Source organism: Mauremys mutica, chromosome 14 (genome assembly GCF_020497125.1).
Source record: "Mauremys mutica isolate MM-2020 ecotype Southern chromosome 14, ASM2049712v1, whole genome shotgun sequence".
Classification (NCBI taxonomy): domain Eukaryota; kingdom Metazoa; phylum Chordata; order Testudines; family Geoemydidae; genus Mauremys; species Mauremys mutica.
In genome coordinates this window covers 46,245,652-46,268,167 of record NC_059085.1, presented here as the reverse complement: position 1 = coordinate 46,268,167, position 22,516 = coordinate 46,245,652, and the positions used below count along the sequence as shown (strand labels likewise).

The window sequence follows — 22,516 nt, the reverse complement described above, 5'->3', positions numbered from 1 at the left end:
GTAGTTATGGTAATGATAAGGTTGAGGATGGGATATAGGGTATGTGCTGCTACGTGACTTAACTGCTCATTTCCTTGTTTTTACAAATTTGTCAGGTATGTGCTAAGGGCAACAACTCCTCAACTGCTTCACAAAGATGTGTGTATTAATTATTTTTAATTTTTGTATCACAGCAGCACCTGGGGTCTCCAGCCAAGATCCGGTCTCACTATAAACCCTACATAACACTGAAAGACAGTTGATACATTGAGTAACTTACAGTCTAGATTAAAACAAGACAAAGCGGTGGGGTAGCAGAAAGAGGAAGGTGAAGAGACAAAGATAATAGTCAGAAAAATGCCAGGTTATGTAAACCAGCTATATGTACAATTCCCAACTCAACTCCCAGTACCTGTTCCCCTAAAATTAGACTTCTTTGGGGATACAACAATCAGCCCCCTAAAGTAAGTGGAAGGGAGCTAGCTGGAGGCAAGGCATTTTCAGTGAAGGATCTTCAGTTCAAACTCCTTTGCTCTCCCCACCACTTGGTCCAACAGAGATATTCACATCTGAATTCAGAACAAGATATAGGAAACCAATATTCTCCTGTTGATGGGATCCCCTTTTGGGGGACAGGCAGTGGCATCAGTGATGTCAGTCAATGGGAACTGGGCAACTGAGATTTAATTTTTTATTCAGATTTCTCAGATGCTCTAGGCATAATCAATACGTACAGAACCAGGTGAGTATCTGAGAAATCTAAATTAAAAAAATAAATCTTAATCTCCCAGCTCCCCTGATTGGCTTCCCTCTTCCCCACCCCTCAAAAGGAGGCCTCATCAAAAAGAAAACACTGATTTTCTACACCTTGCTCTCCATTCAAACCTACTCGCCTTCAATAACATCCTTATGGAAGCCTCACAGTTTCCTGTCTGTTACTGTTCACAGCTCAAGGAGATTACAAACCAGCTGAACACCACATCCCAGAAAGGTGCTGTCTTGCCCCTGCAGCCAACCAGTGCCCCATCACAACACCACACCCAACCAGGCCAAACTCTCAGAACAGAGTAGAGCTAGCTTCACACCCTAGAGTCATACAACTTATAAGAGCCGACCTATATTTATAAATACAACTGAGTCAGGGGACCAGTACAAGATGGCTGCAGCACTGTTCAGGGCTTTAGCCTAAGGTCCAGTCTACACTACATATTGCAGCTGTGTTATAACCAGATCCTCTGAATTCAGTCATATGTATGGTTTGGATGAGCCCTAAGTGACTTTGTACTACCCTTAATTATTCAATCAGGGCTTGTTCTGCTGCAAGGTGAGAAGATAACTGCCCCCTCAGCGTCTCTAGAAGCTGTTCCACCAGCTACAGGAAGCCCATTATAACCATATTAGAGTCCTTTTCTTTTAAGGAAAGTTTTAATGACAGGATGTTCCATTCTCTCAGCCACTAATTACACACCATCACTGAGTGGATGCCCAAGACATGGAAGTTCCATGCATTAAATGGCTCTCTGCTATACGCACCAAGTTTCAAAAACTTTTTAGGGCCATAGCAGTCTGGAGCTTAGCAGCAACCAAACATGCAAGGTGACTCAAAAATGGCCTGGGCACTACCAGTAGCATTAGGGATTTGTAGACTGAAAAGTTCCCCCTTTTCAAACTAAATCTCTGTGGAGAATTGAGGCATCCAAAAAGTTATTGTCAGGAGCCTAACTGTGGTTCTGAAATCCCTACACACATTTGTTGATGGGGAAGGAGAGGGTAGTCTTACTTCTTGATGCAGTTGGTCATGAGAAGGTGGACATCCTGTCTCTCATCCAGTAGCAGCATGGCACCTAAGTACCCAATGCGCTTGTCTGTGAATTTCTGAGAGGCAATAAGTTTGAGGCACTCCAACTGCAAAAAAAACATAGATAAATCAGTATAAATCATACTCTTGTGCTGGGAGCAATAATAGTTTGCACTTGTATAGTATTTTCCGTCCAAGTATATCCAAGTGCTTCACAAAGTTAGTATTATCTCCATTTTAAAGATGAGGGAGAAAAGCAACCCGTGACCTGCCTAAAGTCTCAGCAAGTCAGAAGAGGAGCCAGGAACAAAACTCAAGTCTCTTGATGGAGCTACCAGACCATGCTGCCTCTCATGGCTATGAAACTCTCTTAAAGTGTACTGGAGATCCATGGGCACGAACTAAAACAGGGTGACACAGAAGTATCAGTAAGTGAAAGACATCATCCATCATCATTCAAGGCATACTATAGGTCTGCACAAATTAGAAATCCATTCCAATACCAGTCTAATAGAGAAAATCCATCATGGATACAGAGAGAAAAGAAACCGACAAACCCAATCTCATTATATAATTCTATGTTGGATTCATACCCCAAAATTCCAGCACCCATGAAATACCACCTATTAATTAAAAATGTACTTACTAATTGAGTGTATGTAAGGCACTTGACCAAACAAGAAGAGCAGACCTTGGTAATATTGAAAATAAAAAACAGTGCCTTCAAACAGAGGTTGAATAAGGAAGTTTTTAAATGTTGGGGCAAATGTCACTCTGATAAGTGGAAGGATTTCATTAGGATGGACAACCCTTAAAACAAACAGATGTAAGTGATATATTAAAAAAAGAAAATAAAGGGTAATATATGAGTTGATACAGATTGCTTAACTTTATTAACAACTTCCAGGGAACAAAGAACTATAAAGCTATCAGTGTTGGAAAATTGTATACACGTGCTTGAAGTTTCAGCAATCAAGATTACTGCTGGAATGTATAACCTCATGACTGTGTTTTTAAAAAACACACTGCATAAAGCTATTATGGAATATAGACTGTAAATATGAAACAGCAGCAAAAGAATGGAATAAAAGAATAGAAAAGGTGGGTGAGGTAATATCTTTTATTGGACTAACTTCTGTTGGTGAAAGAGAGAAGCTTTCAAGCTACACAAGTCCAGAACTGAAGAGCTGTATGTAGCTTGGAAGCTTGTCTCTTTCACCAACAGAAGCTGGTCCAATAAAAGACACATCTCACTCACCTTGTCTCTCTAATATCCTGGGACCAACACTGCTACACCACCACTGCAAATGGAATCAGATAATGCAAATTATAAGTACTGGCGCTAACACTAATCAATTAGTGCAAGTTCAGTACTATATAATATACTATAAAGTATGTTTCTCCATCTCTATAACACAAAATATAGATTACCCCGGATATCTATATGAAATGCAAAATAGTGAGGTTGGGAACTCTGGATGGTTAAAAAAATTGAAAACCATCCTGAAAAAAGAAAAAATATTAGAGATAGAACTCAAACAGGACTTCAAGACACATACTGTATTGAGAAACTGCATGTTAAAAGGACTCAAACTGGGAATAAAGAAGCTAGTTCTGCTCTTGCTCTTTATACCAAAAAAGGCAAACTTAAATTTGTGGACCCAGACGATTAGTATTATAGCTCACTGGAAAAAACTATTAATACAATATCTTGTAGTGGAAGACAAACATTATGAAAACCATGCAAGAGAATTTTTTAAAAAATAGATAGAAGTAAAAGTATACGTTGCACACAAAAACAATATACTAGAAATACTGAAATCACAGAGATGCTTTGATATAGATTTGGTAACCCTACAGTTATAGGATAGTCAAGAAGGATATACACAGAGGACACCTGAATTACATAACCACTCTTCCTCTAGCTCTCCTTTCTTCCTTCTCCTGACACTGTGTGCTCCTGCCCCACTGGGGAAACATTTAGCCTCCCACAATGAAAATGAATATAAATGGTTAAATATATATTTATCGTATTACGTTTATGTTTAAATAATTGGGGGGGGAGAGAAATGGTAATGATGTCTGGCCAATATACAACATGTTGATGAATATTGTTAATTCTGTAATAAGACATTGTAACGGGGTGCATGGCGTGCCCCTGCGTCTCCAACCCCTTGGCCCCGCTCCTCACAAACTTAGGGACACTCCAAGCTGGTGCAACACCTGTGCTCTTTATTTGTGTCAGTTTCCACCACCAGTGTCCTACTATATACAGGCTATTTACAGCGCCTTGGCCTAACACAGGCCTGGTCAGCAACAGAGTAGCAGGCTCCTACATCTCCCTGAGCCTCCTGTCTCCCATGGTCTCTGCCCCACCTTTCACTCACTTCCTCCAAGCCTTATAGCTCCTACCTAATGAGGCTGGCAGGTGCAGTCAATGATTAAGCAAACCTAAGCTATTTACCCAGGCCCAATCCATTCCCCCTGATTGGGGCTGGAGTATCAGGAGCTGATGGAGGCTTCCCCAGCAGCGCCCTGCCACAGACATGTACCTATACAAAACAAGACAATACAACTAATGTCTTGCTGTAAATAATCTTAAATATTAAAATAAAATATTCCTCCCAAAAAACCCCATCATAACAGTGATTTTAAAGGCAAACAGAAAAGATCTGCACAGTAGAAACCCTATTATATAAACTAACTGGGAATTGAGAAGTTCATAAAATGGAACATCTCAAAGTTACAACAGATACAGTGCACTGCACTGCTTTCTCCTTGTTCTTCAAAAACCACTGCAAAGTGACAGCCATTGCAATGTGAAGGGATGTTGACTTGCTCTTCATCAATACCACTCCTTAGGTGACTTTCTCCCACCCCAAGTCGAGAAAAATGGCCCATATGGTGCTTACAAGATCACTGTTTGTAAAATGGACGTTCTAATGTAATTAAAATCATGTACACTATTTAAAATCACAACCCAATCAAGATGTGTAGCCTTACTGTGGCAATTCAGGTGATGTGCTGCACCTTTGAGGTACCCTGCCTAGAGCAGTGTTTCTCAACCTTTTTGATACTAGGCACCGGCTTTCTGCCTTGCTAAACTGTGTCAGGGAGATCTCAGGGATTGGCGCCAGTCCATGGACCAGTCATTGAGAAACACTGCCCTAGAGAACATTTAAACATATACCAATCCATATCCTAAAACAGGCTAAATTAGAGAGTAGCTGGTCTGACAATTTAGAAGAGAGATGGGTAATTCACTGAATACGAAGCTTGCAAAAGGAGGTTTGATGGTTGGCATGTTTCTACATCACAACTGCACACAGGCCCCGTCTACACTAAGAAACTGAGCCAGATTTTGAAATGGCTTTTAAATACAGTATCTCCTCGCTTAAAGTTGTAGTTATGTTCCAGCCAATCAACAAGCAGGAACTGGTTTGTGGTTCCCAGACCAGGTATATATAAACCTCATAGGAGGAACAGCAACTCAGGTCTGGTCTACACTACTGAATTAGGTTGGTGTAAGGCAGCTTATGTCAACCTAATTCTGTAAAATGTAGCTCCCACTGATGTAAGTCACCCACTACATCGACACAATAATGCCACCTCCACGAGAGGCGTAGCACTTTGGTCGACGTAGTAGGGTGACGCGTTACTTACATCGCCTGTTTGTCATCCCTGCACAGGGCTAATAGCTGGAGCTCCACTGCCCGCGTCCCGCAATGCCCCACACAGTTACATCAGTGGAAGCACTCCGGATGAGGACATGCACTGCCAACAGAAGCAGCACAGTGCGGATGTGAAATGCCACTTTAATTACTGTGGTGGCTGTACTTTGACTTCATTTTGTAGTGTAGACATGTCCTTAGTTTGCTCAATGTCACTCCAGGGCTTGGAACTGCCTGACAGTGCCAACAGACTCCTCAAGCCTTTGCCTGCTCCAAGTTCTACTCCAGCCTTGCTCTTATTCTCTCCCTGTACCTAGTCATGCTCCAGCCCTGCTCCTGCTCCAGCTTCACTCCAACTCTGCCCTGGACTCCTGATTCCAGCTCTAACCACTAGGCCTGACCATCCCCATTCCAGTTCTGATAATCTGAGCAGACCCAGTCGGGCTCAGTGGCCAAGATGGATCTCCTATGCCAGCAGGTACCCCCTACAATTAAAATGAAGTCTCCAGGCAATCCTGCCACTGATATGGCAGAACTAGTTCAAGGTCTCCAGAATCAAGTTGCCTAGCTACAACGCAAAAATGCTTTCTTATGTTCGCAGGTCCCAGCAGTCCCAGGCCCCCTCATGCCATCAGGCACAACAGCCCAAAGTCTAGGCCCAAAGATCCCACTATTGGAGAAATTTGATGGGAAACATCAGACATTTTGGGGGTTCCTCAGTCAATGTCACCTGCTGTTCCTGTTGGGCCCACTGGTGTACCCAAACAACCAGACCAAGGTAGGAATCATCACCAGCCTGCTGACAGGCAAAGCACTGGATTGGGCAAGGAGACCCGAATCTCAATGACTTTGATGAATTAATTTGTGTCCTTTCACTCATGTTTTATGACCCACACTGTGCCCGCTCCACCAAAGTTGCCCTGCATTCACTCAAACAAGGCCCCCGTCCTGTTGCAGCCTATGCCACCCACTTCCGTCATCTGGTCTCGGACATGACCTGGAATGAAGTAGCACAGATTTATCATTTCTATCTAGGCCTGAACGATGAGATTAGAGACAAACTGGCCCGGGTTGATCCCTCCACAGCACTGCTGCCCTACATTAAGCTATGTATCCAAATTGACAACCGTTTGAGTTATGTTAGGAAAAAAGGAAGGTACACGCTTGGTCCCTGCCTAGTCTTGTCCCATTCCTGCCACACGCTCGGGCAATTGCTGGACCCGAATCCACGCAGGTAGACCTGACAAGACAGGGCCTCTCAGATCGAGAGAAGGAATATTGTCATCTGAATGACCTCTGCCTGTTCTGTGGGAAACGAGGCCACTTTGCCACCAAGTGTCCCCTCAAGTCCTGTCTCAGGGCTGGTCTGGGAAAATGGGCAGGTTCAGCCTCCTTAGAGGGAATGCAACCAGACAGAATGACAGGATTGGGTGCCCCAAACAGAACTCCTCTGCTACCTGTGTGTATCCTAACCGCCAAGGACAATGGCCAATCCCACCTTCAAGTGCAGCTCTGACTTTGGTTCCTCTCTACATCTGAGGTGAGCTGCACCCAGCTTGCTCCGATAGACTCTGGAGCTTCTGGCAATTTCATGGACACTGGATTTGCTAAAACTAACCACCTACCACTGCAACGGAAGTTTGCCCACAACTTGGAGATGACAATTGATGGCAGCTTGCTGTCCTCAGACCCTGTCGTCCGTGAGACTGCACCTCTCTGAACTGTAATTCAAGACCACCAGGAAGCCCTGCAATTTAATCTGATTGGCTCACCCCAGTTCCCAACTGTGCTTGGCATTCGCTGGCTCTCCCTCCACAATCCAAGCATTTCCTAGAGAGCATGAGAAGTCTGGTCCCTATAGGAGTAGCTTGAGGAAAATCTAGCAAACAATTTTATCCATTATTATACACCCCTGCCAGAGTACCAATCCTTTTTGTTTAAAAAAATATATATATATATGGCACCCTGCGCCTCTGCATAGACTATCAAGTGATGACCAGTATCACCATCAAAAATAAATATCCTTTCCCATTGATCAATGAACCGCTATAGGCAGCCCAGCTAAAATTTTCATTAAACTCGACTTATGTGGCACCTATAACCTAGTCCACATGCGAGAGGGCGATGAATGGAAAACAGCTTTTCGTACCTGGTATTGATATTTTGAATACCTTGTCACGCCTTTTGGTCTCTCTAATGCCCCTGCCACATTCCAGCACGTGGTCAATGATATCTTCAGAGATGTTCTGAACCAGTTTATCATAATCTATCTAGACATCCTTTTTTAAGAGAACCGAACAGTTACTACGTGAACATCTCCAAGCACACGGACTATATGGGAAACGTGAGAAATGTGAATTTGATTGCACCTCTATGGACTTCTTGGGTTATACCTAGGGCTGTCAAGCAATTAAAAAAAACTAATCGCGATTAATCGCACTGTTAAACAATAACAGAATACCATTTATTTAAATATTTTGGATGTTTTCTACATTTTAAAATATATTGATTTCAGTTACAACAAAGTGTACAGTGCTCACTTTGTTTGATTACAAATATTTGCACTTTAAAAAAAAGAAATAGTATTTAATTCACCTAATACAAGTACTGTAGTGCACTCTTTATCATGAAAGTTCAACTTACAAATGTAGAATTATGTACAAAAACTGCATTAAAAAATAAAACAATATAAAATTTCAGAGCTTGCAAGTCCACTCAGTCCTACTTCTTGTTCAGCCAATCAAGTTAGTTTACGTTTGTAAACAAGAAGCAGGCAGCATTATCTCCTGCAATGTCACCCGCTTTCTCATGGCACTGCTGTAGCCGATGTCGCAAGATATTTACGTGACAGATGCACTAAAGATTCATATGTCCTTTCATGCTTCAACCACCATTCCAGGGGATGTGTGTCCATGCTGATGACAGGTTCTGCTCAATAACAATCCAAAGCAGTGCGGACCGACACATGTTCATTTTCATTATCTGAGTCAGATGTCACCAGAAGAAGGTTGATTTTTTTTTTTTTTGGTGGTTTGGGTTCTGTAGTTTCTCCATTGGAGTGTTGCTCTTTTACAACTTCTGAAGCATGCTGCATACCTCGTCCCTCTCAGATTTTGGAAGGCACTTCAGATTCTTAAACCTTGGGTCGAGTGCTGTAGCTATCTTTAGAAATCGCACATTGGTACCTTCTTTGCATTTTGTGAAATCTGAAGTGAAAGCATTCTTAAAACGAACAACATGTGCTGGGTCATCATCAAAGACTATAACATGAAGTATATGGCAGAATGCTGGTAAAACAGAGCAGAGGATATACAATCTTCCTGAAGGAGTTCAGTCACAAATTTAATTAACGCATTATTTTTTAACAAGCGTCATCAGCATGGAAGCATGTCCTCTGGAATGGTGGCCCAAGCATGAAGGAGCATACGAATGTTTAGCATATCTGGCATGTAAATACCTTGCAATGCTGGTTACAAAAGTGTCATGCAAATACCTGTTATCACTTTCTGGTGACTTTGTAAATAAGAAGAGGGCAGTATTAGCGCCCATAAATGTAAACAAACTTGTTTGTCTTAGCAATTGGCTGAACACGAAGTAGCACTGAGTGGACTTTGTTTTGTTTTTGAGCACAGGTATGTAACAAAAAAAAAAATCTACATTTGTAAGTTGCACTTTCAGGACAAAGATTGCACTATAGTACTTGTATGAGCAGCAAAGAATCCTGTGGCACCTTATAGTCTAACAGACGTTTTGGAGCATGAGCTTTCGTGGGTGAATACCCATTTTGTCGGATGCACTTGTATTCACCCACGAAAGCTCATGCTCCAAAACGTCTGTTAGTCTATAAGGTACCACAGGATTCTTTGCTGCTTTTACAGATCCAGACTAAAATGCTACCCCTCTGATACGTGTATGAGGTGAACTGAAAAATACTATTTCTTTTGTTTGTATATTATTTATTACAAATATTTGCACTGTAAAAATGACACTTTGGTTTCAATTACAACACAGAATACAATATATATGAAAATGTAGAAAAACATTTAATAATAAACAAAATATTTAATAAATTTCAATTGGTATTCTATTGTTTAACAGTGCAATTAAAACTGCAATTAATCGCAATTAATTTTCTTTAGTTAGTTAATCACATGAGTTAACTGTGATTAATCGACAACCCTAGGTATACCATCTCTCCTGTTTCGTCTATGCTAATTAATTAGCAGAGCCACGCACATCCTGCAGCATATGTTCAGGTGCCCCTCGCCACCCTCTTTGCAGCCACATTGCTCCTGCAGTTGCTCCCGAGACCCTCCTGCTAGCTGTGCAGAGAGGAGGGGAGAGGGGAGGTGCTGATGTCACCCCTTTCCCCTGCCCCTGAAACTCCACATCCGCAGAGCAGGGGAGAGGGGACAGGGCTCAGGAATGGGAGCAGGAGAGAGCCGCTGAGGTCCGAGATCTGAACGAGCCTTCCGGGTGATGAGTGAGTGCCTTAAAGAAACAGCGCATGGTCTCAGAGACTCCCCTCATCTCCCCAGAGAAGGGGCTGGGGGACAGGGCTCAGGAGCAGGAGAACTTTCAGTGACTGTCTCAAAGAGTCAGTGCAGGGCATCGCTCAGAAACTTCCCCAGCAGCCAGCGCACACACACGCACACTCTTTCACACTCACTTCCCAACACATACTTGTGTTATTGTTATTACTTCTTGGTACTTCCTGCAATGCACATATAGTCTCTGTAATTTTATTCTTTCAAAGTGTGTTATTTTAGGTTTTTGACTGGTCAATGCATTTCATAATTTTTACTTCTGTCTTACACTAAAATTTAAATTCTTTGACTAGTGAGTTTTAAAATGCCTAACCTCTCCTGGCTGGAATAATTATCCCTATGTAACTTTTTTAAAACATATATTATATCTAGGATCTCTGCAGTTTTGAGTTGGGCAATCCCCAAGAACATCTGCGATGTTCAGTGCTTCTTAGTGCTTGCCAGCTTCTCTAGATGATTCATCCAAGTTATCTCACAATTGGTATTTCCACTTACTCAGTTGTTATGGAAGAAGTCTGCTTTCAGCTGGACTCCAAAAGCCCAAATGGGTTTTGATCAGGTGAAGAAAGCGTTTACTTCTGCCCCCATCCTAGTACATCTGGATCCATCTAAACCCTTTGTCGTTGAAACAGATGCCTCCAGTTACATGATTGGGGCTGTATTATCTCAGCATAATGGATGCTTGAATGACCTCTGTTGTTCCTTGTATTCTAGGAAGCTGACACCCAAGGAACAAAATTATGAAATCTATGATAACGTGTTATTAGCCATCAAGGCTCCATTTCAGGAGTCATGTCACTACCTAGAAGGCGCACGCTTTCCAGTCCAGGTGTTCACAGACCATAAAAACCTGGAACATTTCCAAAAGCCCACAACCCTCAACCAATGTCAGATAAATCTAGAGAAGAGGAGGGACCAATGTAACTTCACCCTGCCCTACCAACCCAGTACCCAAAATGGCAAACCTGATAAGGGAGATAACCGTCCCAAACCTGCCACTGTATTGAAGCCCTGCCATTTTATAAATGTGCTGGACGTGGACATACCAATCTTTTGGCTATTGTGAAGTCCACATTGCCCAATGATCTGCTTGCAGTGACATGGATGTCAGCCAATTCTGATCCAAACTTTTTGGTCAAAAACAAGGAACTCTGCTTGAAAGATTGCCTTTATGTCACCAAGAGACTACTCCAGCTAGGCCACTATTCCCCTCTGCCAAGTCACTTTGGGTACTGGAAGACAGCAAAGCTGATGATCTGCTACTTTTGGCCAAAACTATTCGCCTCCATCAAATCTTACACAGCTTCCTGGGAGGTGTGTTGCCAGATGAAGATCCCCCATGCCAAACCTCCTGATCCCGCTTCCAACCCCATCCCAACTCTGGGCCTCTATCTTGATGGACTTTATCACTGACCTCCCCACTTCTCAGGCCTGCACAGCTATACTGAGAGTCATCGACCTCCTCACCAAAATGGCGCACTGTGTGTCCTGTCAGAAGATCCACACTGCAAAAACGATGCTCACTTATTTTTTGACCACATCTTCAAGTTTCCACAAGTTACCAACTGACATTACATACAATTGTTGGCCACAGTTTATCTCCCACTTTTGGAGAGAATTGTTCAAACACCTGAAAATTACCCCATGCATTTGCTTTGCCTACTACCTCCAGACAAATGGACAAACAGAACAGGTAAGCCAAATTCTAGAACAATATCTTTCTACCATCAAGATGGCCAGGTCCCTTTCCTGATGTTCGCCAAGTTCACTTATAATAATTCTGATCACAAATCAACCAGCCAAAACCCCCTTCTATTCCAATTATGGCTTCCGCCCCCTATTTCATCCATCTGTACCACCAGCCTTCTGTGTCCCTGCAGCCTCCAATTTGGTTCAACACCTCCACTGCATTCAAGAAGAATTAAAATCACATTTAAACTTGGCTAAGGAGAACTACAAAAATATGCTGACTTCCATTGACAGGACCATACTCCCATGGCAGTCGGAGACAGAATATGGCTCTCAACTCAACAGTTGGACATCTTCCAACCCTCAAGGAAATTAGACCACCGTTACTTTGGCCCATTCCAGATCATTCAACAGATTAACCCAGAGGCCTTCAAGCTCCAGCTACCCCGTAACATGAAGATACATCCAGTATTGCATGTTTCTTTGTTAAAGAAATATTTTCCTAGTTGTACAAAAGCATGTCCATGCCCCATCTTGGTTCGGGGGCAGGAAGAATATGTGGTAAGACAGATCTTGGACTCTGGGCTCCTCAGAAGACGACTGATGTACCTCGTGAACTGGGAAGTGCATGGACCAGCTGACTGTTCGGGAACCTGCCAGTAACATACACACACCCATCCTCCTTCATGAATTACATCGATTGCACCCCAGCAAGCCGGGTCAAAAGACATTGGGGAAGTGCATCAAGGAGGGATTAATGTAAGGTGATGAGTCACTCCTGTGCTAGGCTCCAGCCAATTCACAAGCCAGGAACTGGTCTTGTGACTCCAGACTACGTACATAAACCTCCCAGGAGGAACAGCAGTTCAGTCTGCTGAGCATCACGTCAAGGCTTAGAACTTGCCTCCGCCTAAGAATAGCATCAGGCTCCTCAAGCCTTAGCCTGCTCCAACCTTGCCCTTGCTCCAGGCCTGCTCCAGCCTTGCTTCAACTCCACCCTGGACTCCAAATTCCAGCTCCAACCACTAGGCCTGACTGCTCCAGCTCCAACCACTAGGACTAACAATCCCCACCACAATTTCAGACCATGGCAACCTGGATGTGTGGAAGATGACAAATATGACAACATGCTCTTGAACAAGGGTTACAGGAGGGACAGTGGAATTTACAATGATTGAGAAGGTAAAAGTCTGCGGGCAGAAATTAGCTCAATTTGCATCACTGAGATGGAGCTGATGGAAAATCCAGGACGAGAAAACAGTCGAGAGATGCAAGACTGAACAGAGAGGAGACAACTGGGAGCCACTAGCAAAAATTAAAAAAAGTAACTGAACATGTGTTTGGACGAGGCTGTCCAGAAATAAGATGCAGAGCACTGGATCTCCAGTTCTCTCATTCTGCTGATCCTTTACAAGAGAACGATCCCTCCATGGACTCTTCTCTCACAACTTCCCAATCCTGCAAAGTTCTCAAAATGCTTTCTTGTGCAACCCCCCCCCCCCCAAGGAAAAACGCTGCAGCGTTCCAAGATACATGAATCACAGTTTGAGAACCAACAATAAGAACATAAGAATGGCCCTAATGGGTCAGACCAAAGGTCCATCCAGCACAGTATCCTGTCCTCCGTCAGTGGCCATTGCCAGGTGCCCCAGAGGGAATGAACAGAACAGGCAATCATCAAGTGATCCATCCCCTGTCACTCATTCTCAGCTTCTGGCAAACCGGTTAGGGACACCATTCCTGCCGAACCTGGCTAACAGCCATTGGTGGACCTATCCTCCATGAATTTGTCTAGTTCTTTTTTGAACCCTGTTATGGTCTTGGCCTTCAGAACATCCTCTGGCAAGGAGTTCCACAGGTTGACTGTGCACTGTGTGAAGAAATACTTCCTTTTATTTGTTTTAAACCTGCTACCTATTAATTTAATTTGGTGACCTCCAGTCCTTGTGTTATGAGAAGTAGTAAACAACACTTCTTTAACTACTTTCTCTACACCAGTCATGATTTTATATACCTCAATCATATCTCCCCTTAGCCATCTCTTTTCCAAGCTGAAAAGTCCCAGTCTTATTAATCTCTCCTCATATGGAAGCTGTTCTATACTCCTAATCATTTTTGTTGCCCTTTTCTGAACCTTTTCCAATTCCAATATATCTTTTTTTGAGATGGGGCGACCACATCTGCACACAGTGTTCAAGATGCGGGCGTACTGTGGATTTATATAGAGGCAACATGATATTTTCTGTCCTATTATCTATCCCTTTCTTAGTTATTCCCAGCATTTTGTTCGCTTTTTTGACTGCCGCTGCACATTGAGTGGATGTTTTCAGAGAACTATCAATGATTCCAAGATCTTTTTCTTGAGTGGTAACAGCCAATTTAGACTCCATCATTTTATATGTATAGTTGGAATTATGCTTTCCAATGTGCATTACTTTGCATTTATCAACATTAAATTTCATCTGACATTTTGTTGCCCAGTCAACCAGTTTTGAGATATCCTTTTGTAGCTCTTTGCAGTCTGCCTGGGTCTTAACTATCTTTAGTAATTTTGTATCATCTTCAAATTTTGCCACCTCACTATTTACCCCTTTTTCTAGATCATTTATGAATATGTTGAATAGGACTGGTCCCAGTACAGACCCCTAGGGGACACCACTATTTACCTCTCTCGATTCTGAAAACTGACCAGTTATACCTGCCCTTTGTTTCCTGTCTTTTAACCAGTTACTAATCCATGAGAGGACCTTCCCTCTTATCCCATGGCAGTTTACTTTGCTTAAGAGCCTTTGGTGAGGGACCTTGTCAAAGACTTTCTGAAAATCTAAGTACACTATATCCACTGGATCCCTTTGGTCCACATGCTTGTTAACCCCCTCAAAGAATTCTAGTAGATTGGTGAGGCATGATTTCCCTTTACTAAAACCATGTTGGCTCTTCAACAAATTATGTTCATCAATATGTCTGACAATATTGTTCTTTATTATAGTTTCAACCAATTTGCCTGGTACTGAAGTCAGGTTTACAGGCCTGTAATTGCAGGGATCACCTCTGTAGCCCTTTTTAAAAACTGGCATCACATTAACTATCCTCCAGTCATCTGGTACAGAAACTGATTTAAACGATAGGTTACAGACTACAGTTGTTAGTTCTGCAAATTCACATTTGAATTCTTTCAGAACTCTTGGGTGAATATCACCTTGTCCTGGTGATGTTTAATTTATCAATTTGTTCCAAAACCTCCTCTAACGATACCTCAATCTGGGACAGTTCCTCAGCTCTGTCACCTAAAAAGAATGGCTCAGGTTTGGGAATCTCCCTCACATCCTCAGCCGTGAAGACCAATGCAAAGAATTCATTTAGTTTCTCTGCAATGGCTTTATCGTCCTTGAGTGCTCCTTTAGCACCTCAATCGTCCAGTGGCCCCACTGGTTGTTTAGCAGGCTTCCTGCTTCTGATGTACTTAAAAAAATTTGCTATTACTTTGAGTATTTGGCTAACTGTTCCTCAAATTCTTTTTTGGCTTTCCTAATTGTATTTTTACACTTCATTTGCCAGTGTTTATGCTCCTTTCTATTTTCCTCAATAGGATTTAACTTCCACTTTTTAAAGGATGCCTTTTTGCCTCTCACTGCTTCTTTTACTTTGTTGTTTAGCCACGATGGCTCTTTTTTGGTTCTCTTACTATGTTTTTTAATTTGGGGTATAGATTTAAGTTGAGCCTCTATTATGGTGTCTTTAAAAAGTTTCCATGCAGCTTGCAGAGATTTCACTTTTGGCGCTGTACCCTTTAATTTCTGTTGAACTAACCTCCTCGTTTTTGTGTAGTGCCCCTTTCTGAAATTAAATGCTACAGTGTTTGGCCGCTGTGGTTTTTTTCCTGCCACAGGGATATTAAATTTAATTATATTATGTAGAGAGATGGTGGGGGGGGACAGACAACTCAAGTCTTCCCTCTTTGGGAACCAGCTATAAAGGCACAATGAAGTAATCATAAAAGAGCACTCTGAGGTTTAATTCCAGACATATGTGTATGTGAAATATCTGATTGCTAAAATTCATCCTGAGAAATAGCTGGTGAGCTTCAGTGTCATGTAAACACAAACTGGCTTCATGCAAAGCTCTATTCGGTAACATAACCAGGCTGAAGCTCTCACCAGATCTAGTGAATGGAAGAAACCTTGACACCAGCATATCCATTTCATTTAGAGGAAAGACAATACAGATTCTGCTTTCCTTTTCTAATTGGTATGTCAGCAAAGCAAGACATGTAGGTAGGCTTGGAAGGAAGCAGTTCTGCCCTTCACCTTCTCTGGCACCTTTTCCATGTTAGTCTCTTTTTTTGGCTACCCCCTCCAGCTCCAAGTCCCCCAAACCTCAAGCTGATGATGCCAGGAATGTGATCACATCTGGGGACTGAGCAAGAGGGGAACTGCAGTCCAAGTCAAACCCAGGCCTTCACAAGACCACTCATTTTCTCCTTGTATGACTTTTCTCTCTGCACGCTAATAACTTCCTATCCTGGGATGCTAAAGTCTTGAACCCCTATCAAAGAGGATTCCACTGCTGGGCAGTACATTTCTTAAGCAGTTCCCTGATCCTGACACAAAGCAGGAGCACTCTTCACTTGCCATCTGCAGGCCAAAGAGTGGAGAACACGTCCTTCATAGAGCCAGCATTTTGCAATGTAACTCCCAGTTCTCTAAAGAGCAGAGCGGTCAAAGCTTTGCCTATTACTGACCCTGAGAGCCTCCTGTGGAAATCTCCCCTCCCAGCTTACTGGCCCCACCATTTTCCTGTGGCAACCACAGGGACATAAGAATTGCCACACTGGCTCAGACCCAAGATTCATTTAGTCCATTACCCTCTGTCAGATTGTGACCAGAACCACATGCTTCAGAGGAAGGTGGAAGAACTCCACAATAGGCAGTAACCTTCCCCCCATAGGCACCCACTGGCAGCCCCCCCGATCAGCGCCTCCCACCCACCAATGGCCCTGCTGATTAGCATCTCCCCCTCCCTCCCAGCACACCCCACCTGTGCCTCAGCTGTGGCATTCAGGAGGCACGGGGGGGGGGGAGCGAGGGCGGGGCATGCTTGGGGAAGGGAGTGGAATGGGGCAGGAAGAAGTGGGCCCAAGGTGGGGCCTTGGGGAAAGGGGTGGAGTGGGGGCGGGGTCTGGGGCAAAGCAGGAGGTCGTGCGCGCACACACACACACCCCAGCACAGTAGTGAGTCGTCTCCTTTGCTTCCTCCTACATAGATCCTATCCTGGTTTCTTATAGTTAGAAATTGGCTTAAGCGCTGAACTACAAGGTTAATAGTTTTTAACATCAGAATGGACCATAAGATCATTTAGTCTGACTTCAAGCATATTACAGGCCAGAGAATTTCACCTAGTTACTGCTGCATTGAGCCCAATAAAGCTTAATATCCCTTTCAAAATTTCTCATTAATTATAACTCTGGATATTCTTGATACCTATAAAGATATCCAACCCCTTTTTGAATCTTGTTACGTTCTCAGCTTGAATGAATTCCCGTGGCAATCAATTTCACAGTTTAACCAAAGTGTTTGGTTACATGCAGTAGCAATATTAGGAAGGTATGAATGGGACAAGATGTAAATAAACTTGTTCTGATACAATAGCTACAACTGCTTGATACATCCCTCTATCCTGGGAGAGGAAATGAACTACCCAGCTACAGGATGGATAATTTTATGTTTACTAGAACAGTCTGACCTCACTCCTGCAGCCTCCAACTTGTCTATCATCATCAGGGCATTTTGGAATTTGGTTCTGCTTGAACGCATTTACTGTACCAGCCACATGGTGTGTTTGCAAATTTGATCAAGGATGAATTTACACCAGAGACACGAAGCAGCCTCAAGGGTTCCACCAATATGCCTGGGTTTTTGAAATGTAGTTATGCCAGGAAAGCCTCTGCAAGCATTAGAGGCTTAGGCGGAGATACAATCAATAGGAAGCTTTATGGCATGAAGATGATTTTGTCACAATGATTAAGCAACAACTCCAACCAGAAGTGTTCTGTAGAACAAGAACTTCCCCCTTCCGTTCTCCCTCTCACACACCACACCCCCATCCAGCCCACGATTAACCAGTGGAACTCTCTGCCACAAGATAGAAGCCAAGACTTTAGGATAATTAAAAAATGAATTAGACATGTATATGGTTAATAAAATATTCTCTCAGTCACATTAGCTAGAATAAAAGCGTAACAGTATTTCTGTTTCAGAGCACAAACCACCCACTGCCCGCCTGGGGTTATGATGAAACTTCCTATATAAGCAGATGAGTGCCTATTTGTTGATTATGGGGTTTCATATCCCTTCCACTGGCACTTGCCACCATCAGAGAAAATATTGGGCTAGATGGACTACTGGTCTGATCCAGTCTGGAAATTCCCACATTTCCTTTCCACAGAACACAGCGCAATCACTATACCCAGTTACCAGACCGTACCGCAGGCTGGACATTGTCATGAAATTCAGGACATTTTTATACAAGCCTTGATTAAGGATGGACAGATTACAATTAGAATGTATACCAGTTACATGGGCAGAACAAACTTGCCCAGATTCAGAAGAAAACAAACCAAGATAGACTCCAAAAGCTACTAAATCATCCTTAACAGAAGACAACAGGAATTGGAGCTAAGTTCCAGCTAACCCTACCTGTCCAAAATGCGCAGGGTAACCCAACATGTGCATGTACAGTAGTTTTGCCACATTCCGGCAGCGGTATGTATTATCCTCTTCTCTGAAGGATGACCGGATGGCAGCACATTCTTTCTGAATCATTTCACGCTCTTCTGCTTGGGTTCGTGCTGTCCGGATGGTCCGGATCAGCTCCCGCAGTCTGATGGGGGCTGGCATCCTCTGGGAGAGGGGAGAAAAAGAAATGCATGTGTAAAACCTCCACAACAAAAGGAAACTTCACAGCCTTCTCAGCTTTCAGTATGGAAGAGCGTTTTCCTCCTTGCCCTATGGATTACGGATGGTCCGGCTCCTAGGTGGAGGCGCACAAGCTCTTGCCCGCAGACGCCGCCCCCCATCCCCCCCAGCAGAGTCAGTGCACAGGGAGCGTGGGTGCAGTGCACGGAACCCCGTGGCCCCCCTGCCTACGAACCGGACCTGCTGCTGGCTGCTTCTGGGGCTCAGCACGGTGTCGGAACAGGTAGGGACTAGCCTGCCTTAGCAGGGCAGCACCGCCGACAGGACTTTTAACGGCCAGGTCAGTGGTGCTGACCAGAGCCGCCACAACCCAGTCCCTTCCATTCCACGACCCAGTTCTGAGTCAAGACCCACAATTTGAAAATCACTGCTCCAGGGACCACACACACTGAGCATCCAAAGCTCCCAATTAATTCAGTTGCAGTTGTGAGTACTCAGAACATCAGAGCCCAGTTGACTCAAACTGGGCACCCAGAAGATGAGGAACACCCAGATACCTGTCAAAACACTGCTTTCAGCAACACGCCCAGTATCACATAGCATGTCTATACTAGAGCTAGGGATAGAACCCAGTTCTCCTGGGTGGTATTTCAACTGCTTTATATGTAAAACCATCCTCTCTTCCTGCAGTCCCTTGCTTCAACTGGTTGATCCTGGAGCATCTTCCAGTCCATCGCAATCTCTGGCCACTAAAAGTATGAATGCGCAGCAGAGCTGAGACAGGCAGCGTACCTGCCCTGGCCTCACGTCGCTCCCAGAAGCGGCTGGCTGCTGGCACGTGTCTGTGGCCCCTGGGGGCAGGGGGAGGCAGCTCCATGTGCTGCCCCCGCCCCCAGCATTGTCCCCACAGCTCCCTAGCCAATTGGAGCTGTAGGGGCGGCACTTGCGGGTGCAGGCAGCACACAGAAACCCGTTGCCCCCATCCCCCCAGGGGGCGCAGAGACGTGCCAGCAGCCAGCCACTTCTGGGGGCGGCGTGGGGCCATGGCAAGCAAGCAGCCTGCCTCAGCCCCGCTGTGCCGCCGCCTGGGAGCCGCCTGTGGTAAGCGCCTCCCTCCCAGAGCCCACATCCCTCATCCCAATCCTCACCCCAGCCTGGAGCCCCATCCTGCACACAAACTCCCTCCCAGCGCCCACACCCCTCACCCCCTCCCTCCCAGAGCTTGCACCCTTCACTCCTGCACCCCAGCCCCGTCCCAGGCTCAGACAATGCACACCCCACAGTTGAGAATGTTACACTGATATGATAATCCCTGAAGGATTTTGGATCTTTAAACCACAAATTACACTAATAAAAAGTAAAACTCATGAAATGTCCAGTGGATTCTATGAGATTAGGTGCAGTGTAACCATATGACCCCTGCATCCAAACTCCCTCCCACAGCTTGCACCCCTCACTACTGCACCCCAACCTCCTGCACCAGGCTCAGCATGGCACCCACCCACACACACTCCAAACCCCTCAGCCCTAGCCCAGAGCCTGCACCCCCTTCCACACCCCAACCCTCTGCCCCAGCCCAGTGAAAGTATGGGGGGGAGCAAGCGGCAGAGGGAGGGGGGAACCGAGTGAGCGGGGAGGGGCCTCGGGGAAGGAGAGAGGTAGATCCTGGGTTGATCTTAAATTCAAAAAGTTATCTTGTGCATAAAAAGATTGGAGACCACTGCTGTAGACACTACCTACGCCAACAGGAGGGGTTTGCCCCTCTGCATAGGTAATCCACCTTCCCACGAGGCTGTAGCTACGTCAATCTACCACTGTCTGCCTAATTCTTCTGTCGACCTACCATGGTCTACATCAGGGGTTAGGTCAGCATAACTACATCTCTCGGAGGTGTGGATTTTTCACACTCCTGACAGACATAGCTATGCCAATGTAAATTTTCAGTATCGACCAGCCCTAAAATGCATACATACAAGGGGGTTGAATTAAAGTTTCAAAGGCAACCTTCATAACATTAACACTTTAAGTATAGTTTGTTAATGCTGTTATAAATATAACAGTCACACTAAGAGGAAATGGACAAAATCTAAAGATTACTTTCTGGTTTGTTGTGGTTATGATGTGAGCAGGAAAACTACTGTTAAAAAAGCTAGCAATCCAAGAATGGCTAGATAGATAGATGGCTTTAGACAGATGTTGGATAAGCTATGAAGATACTTCTCGTTTTTGTTCAGTTATGAAATACAGCAACAATCTTCAAATGGATGTCATCTGACATTTACTATTTCCTGGGTGGGATTTGCGATTGTATCACGCTCTCCAAACTTCCTGCCCCAAAAAAGCAGAATCACAGAATTGCCAAAGGAGGGCATTCTGAAGGGCACTTTAGTTATAAACAACGCTACTATTTATTTATCCATGAGACTTTGACTATGTCTACACAGCCAACGCGCTTTAACGTGGTTGTGTAGTTGCAGCTCCAGCGCTGGGAGAGAGCTCTCCCAGTGCTGTAATAAAACCACCTCCATGAGGAGAATAGCTACCAGCGTTAGGAGCGTGGCTCCTAGCGCTGTAGCCCTATCTACACAACCACTTTACAGTGCTGAAACTTGCATCGCTCGGGGGGTGTTTTTTCACACCTCTGAGCGAAAAAAGTTTCAGCACTGTAAGTGTCAGTGTAGACAAGGCCTTGGTCTTTGCACTGCAACTCCATGTCTTTTAACTAATAGTAAATTTATTAAATTCATTTTTAGACACATCTTTTGCTTAATTCACAAATTAAACAAGCCCACAGAAAAGCCAAATGTTCTGTACACATCTCTTCTCCACCCATCTTCTCTCCTACTGCCTTCCTCCTGATCTCCAAAAACAAGCCACTTTAAACATTTATTCCTTATGGCTTCTGAAACTTTTCTGTGGATTTTGTATTTTTCTAGAACTCCTCAACTAGGAACTCCGGTGTAACAGTTTGGATTACAATTTAGTGAGGGCTATCTTGCTACAGAACTACTCTACGTTCAGCTCTCATTCTGTCCAGTGTTCATTTTCTCTTCAGAGGCAGTTGTACTCTTTCTAGCCTTGTACAAATGGAACCATATATTGGAAACCTTAACTCATTTCTAAAGATTCATGTTACTCAAGCAGGAATAGGGGATGGATTTTATAAGACAACACAGAACTAGAACATGAGAATACAATCAACAAGAGATATCACAGGACAGACTGGCTACCATGTGCCCACACAAGAGCATCAGAAATTTTACCTGTGACATGCTCTCAATAATTCCTGATGATTTTCATCCACTTTTCTCCAAAGCCATTCAAGTATAACAATGACAGGCAGACGAGGGGTAAAATAGTTAAAACAATATGGTGCAAACTTTTCTGTTGTACACTTGTTAGACCAATTGCATAATCTTGTGATTGTTACCCTGGTTCTCACTCCCTTTTCCAATCACCCGCTACCGTATCTTGTCTCAAGCTAGATTGTAAACTTGTCAGGGCAAGGAGTGTGTCAGATGTGATGCATAGCAAATCTGAGCCCTGATCCTGACTGAGACCTTCAGGTGCTACTTGAACATAAAGCAAGTCACTGTGATTCTGCCCAGTTCCGAAATACAAAATAAATCCAGATAAGATTATTTCAAATTCAATACCGCACAACAATACTGTGTAAATGAGCAAGAAACAGCATGCAAGAGAGACTCAGGACACCAAAAAAAAATGGAGAAAGAAGTCTACTCATTATGATGAGGTTAAAAAGCTTCAAGTAATTATCTCACTGTTAAATGGTCCTTATGTTTTCTTTCACTCCATTTCCCACATCACCTGCCTTAGCTGGTGTGTCAGGATAGTCCAGTGATTAGGGCACTAGCCCAGGACTTGGGAGACTCTGGGTTCAATTCCCTACCCTGCCAC

The 22,516-nt window shown here is 43.9% G+C and overlaps 1 protein-coding gene across 3 annotated transcripts in view; it reads right to left on the bottom strand.

The window, feature by feature from the left end:
* Positions 1-22,516, bottom strand: part of AP1G1 (adaptor related protein complex 1 subunit gamma 1) — a 98,820-nt gene that overhangs the window by 55,864 nt on the left and 20,440 nt on the right. For all 3 annotated transcript variants that reach the window (XM_044986877.1, XM_044986875.1, XM_044986876.1), the window contains 2 exons: positions 18,380-18,583; positions 1,760-1,884 (listed from right to left, as the gene is read on the bottom strand). In XM_044986877.1, coding sequence (XP_044842812.1) covers positions 1,760-1,884; positions 18,380-18,580 — 326 coding nt within the window. In that variant the 5' untranslated portion in view covers positions 18,581-18,583. Of the gene's footprint in view, positions 1-1,759; positions 1,885-18,379; positions 18,584-22,516 lie in introns of those variants that run through there.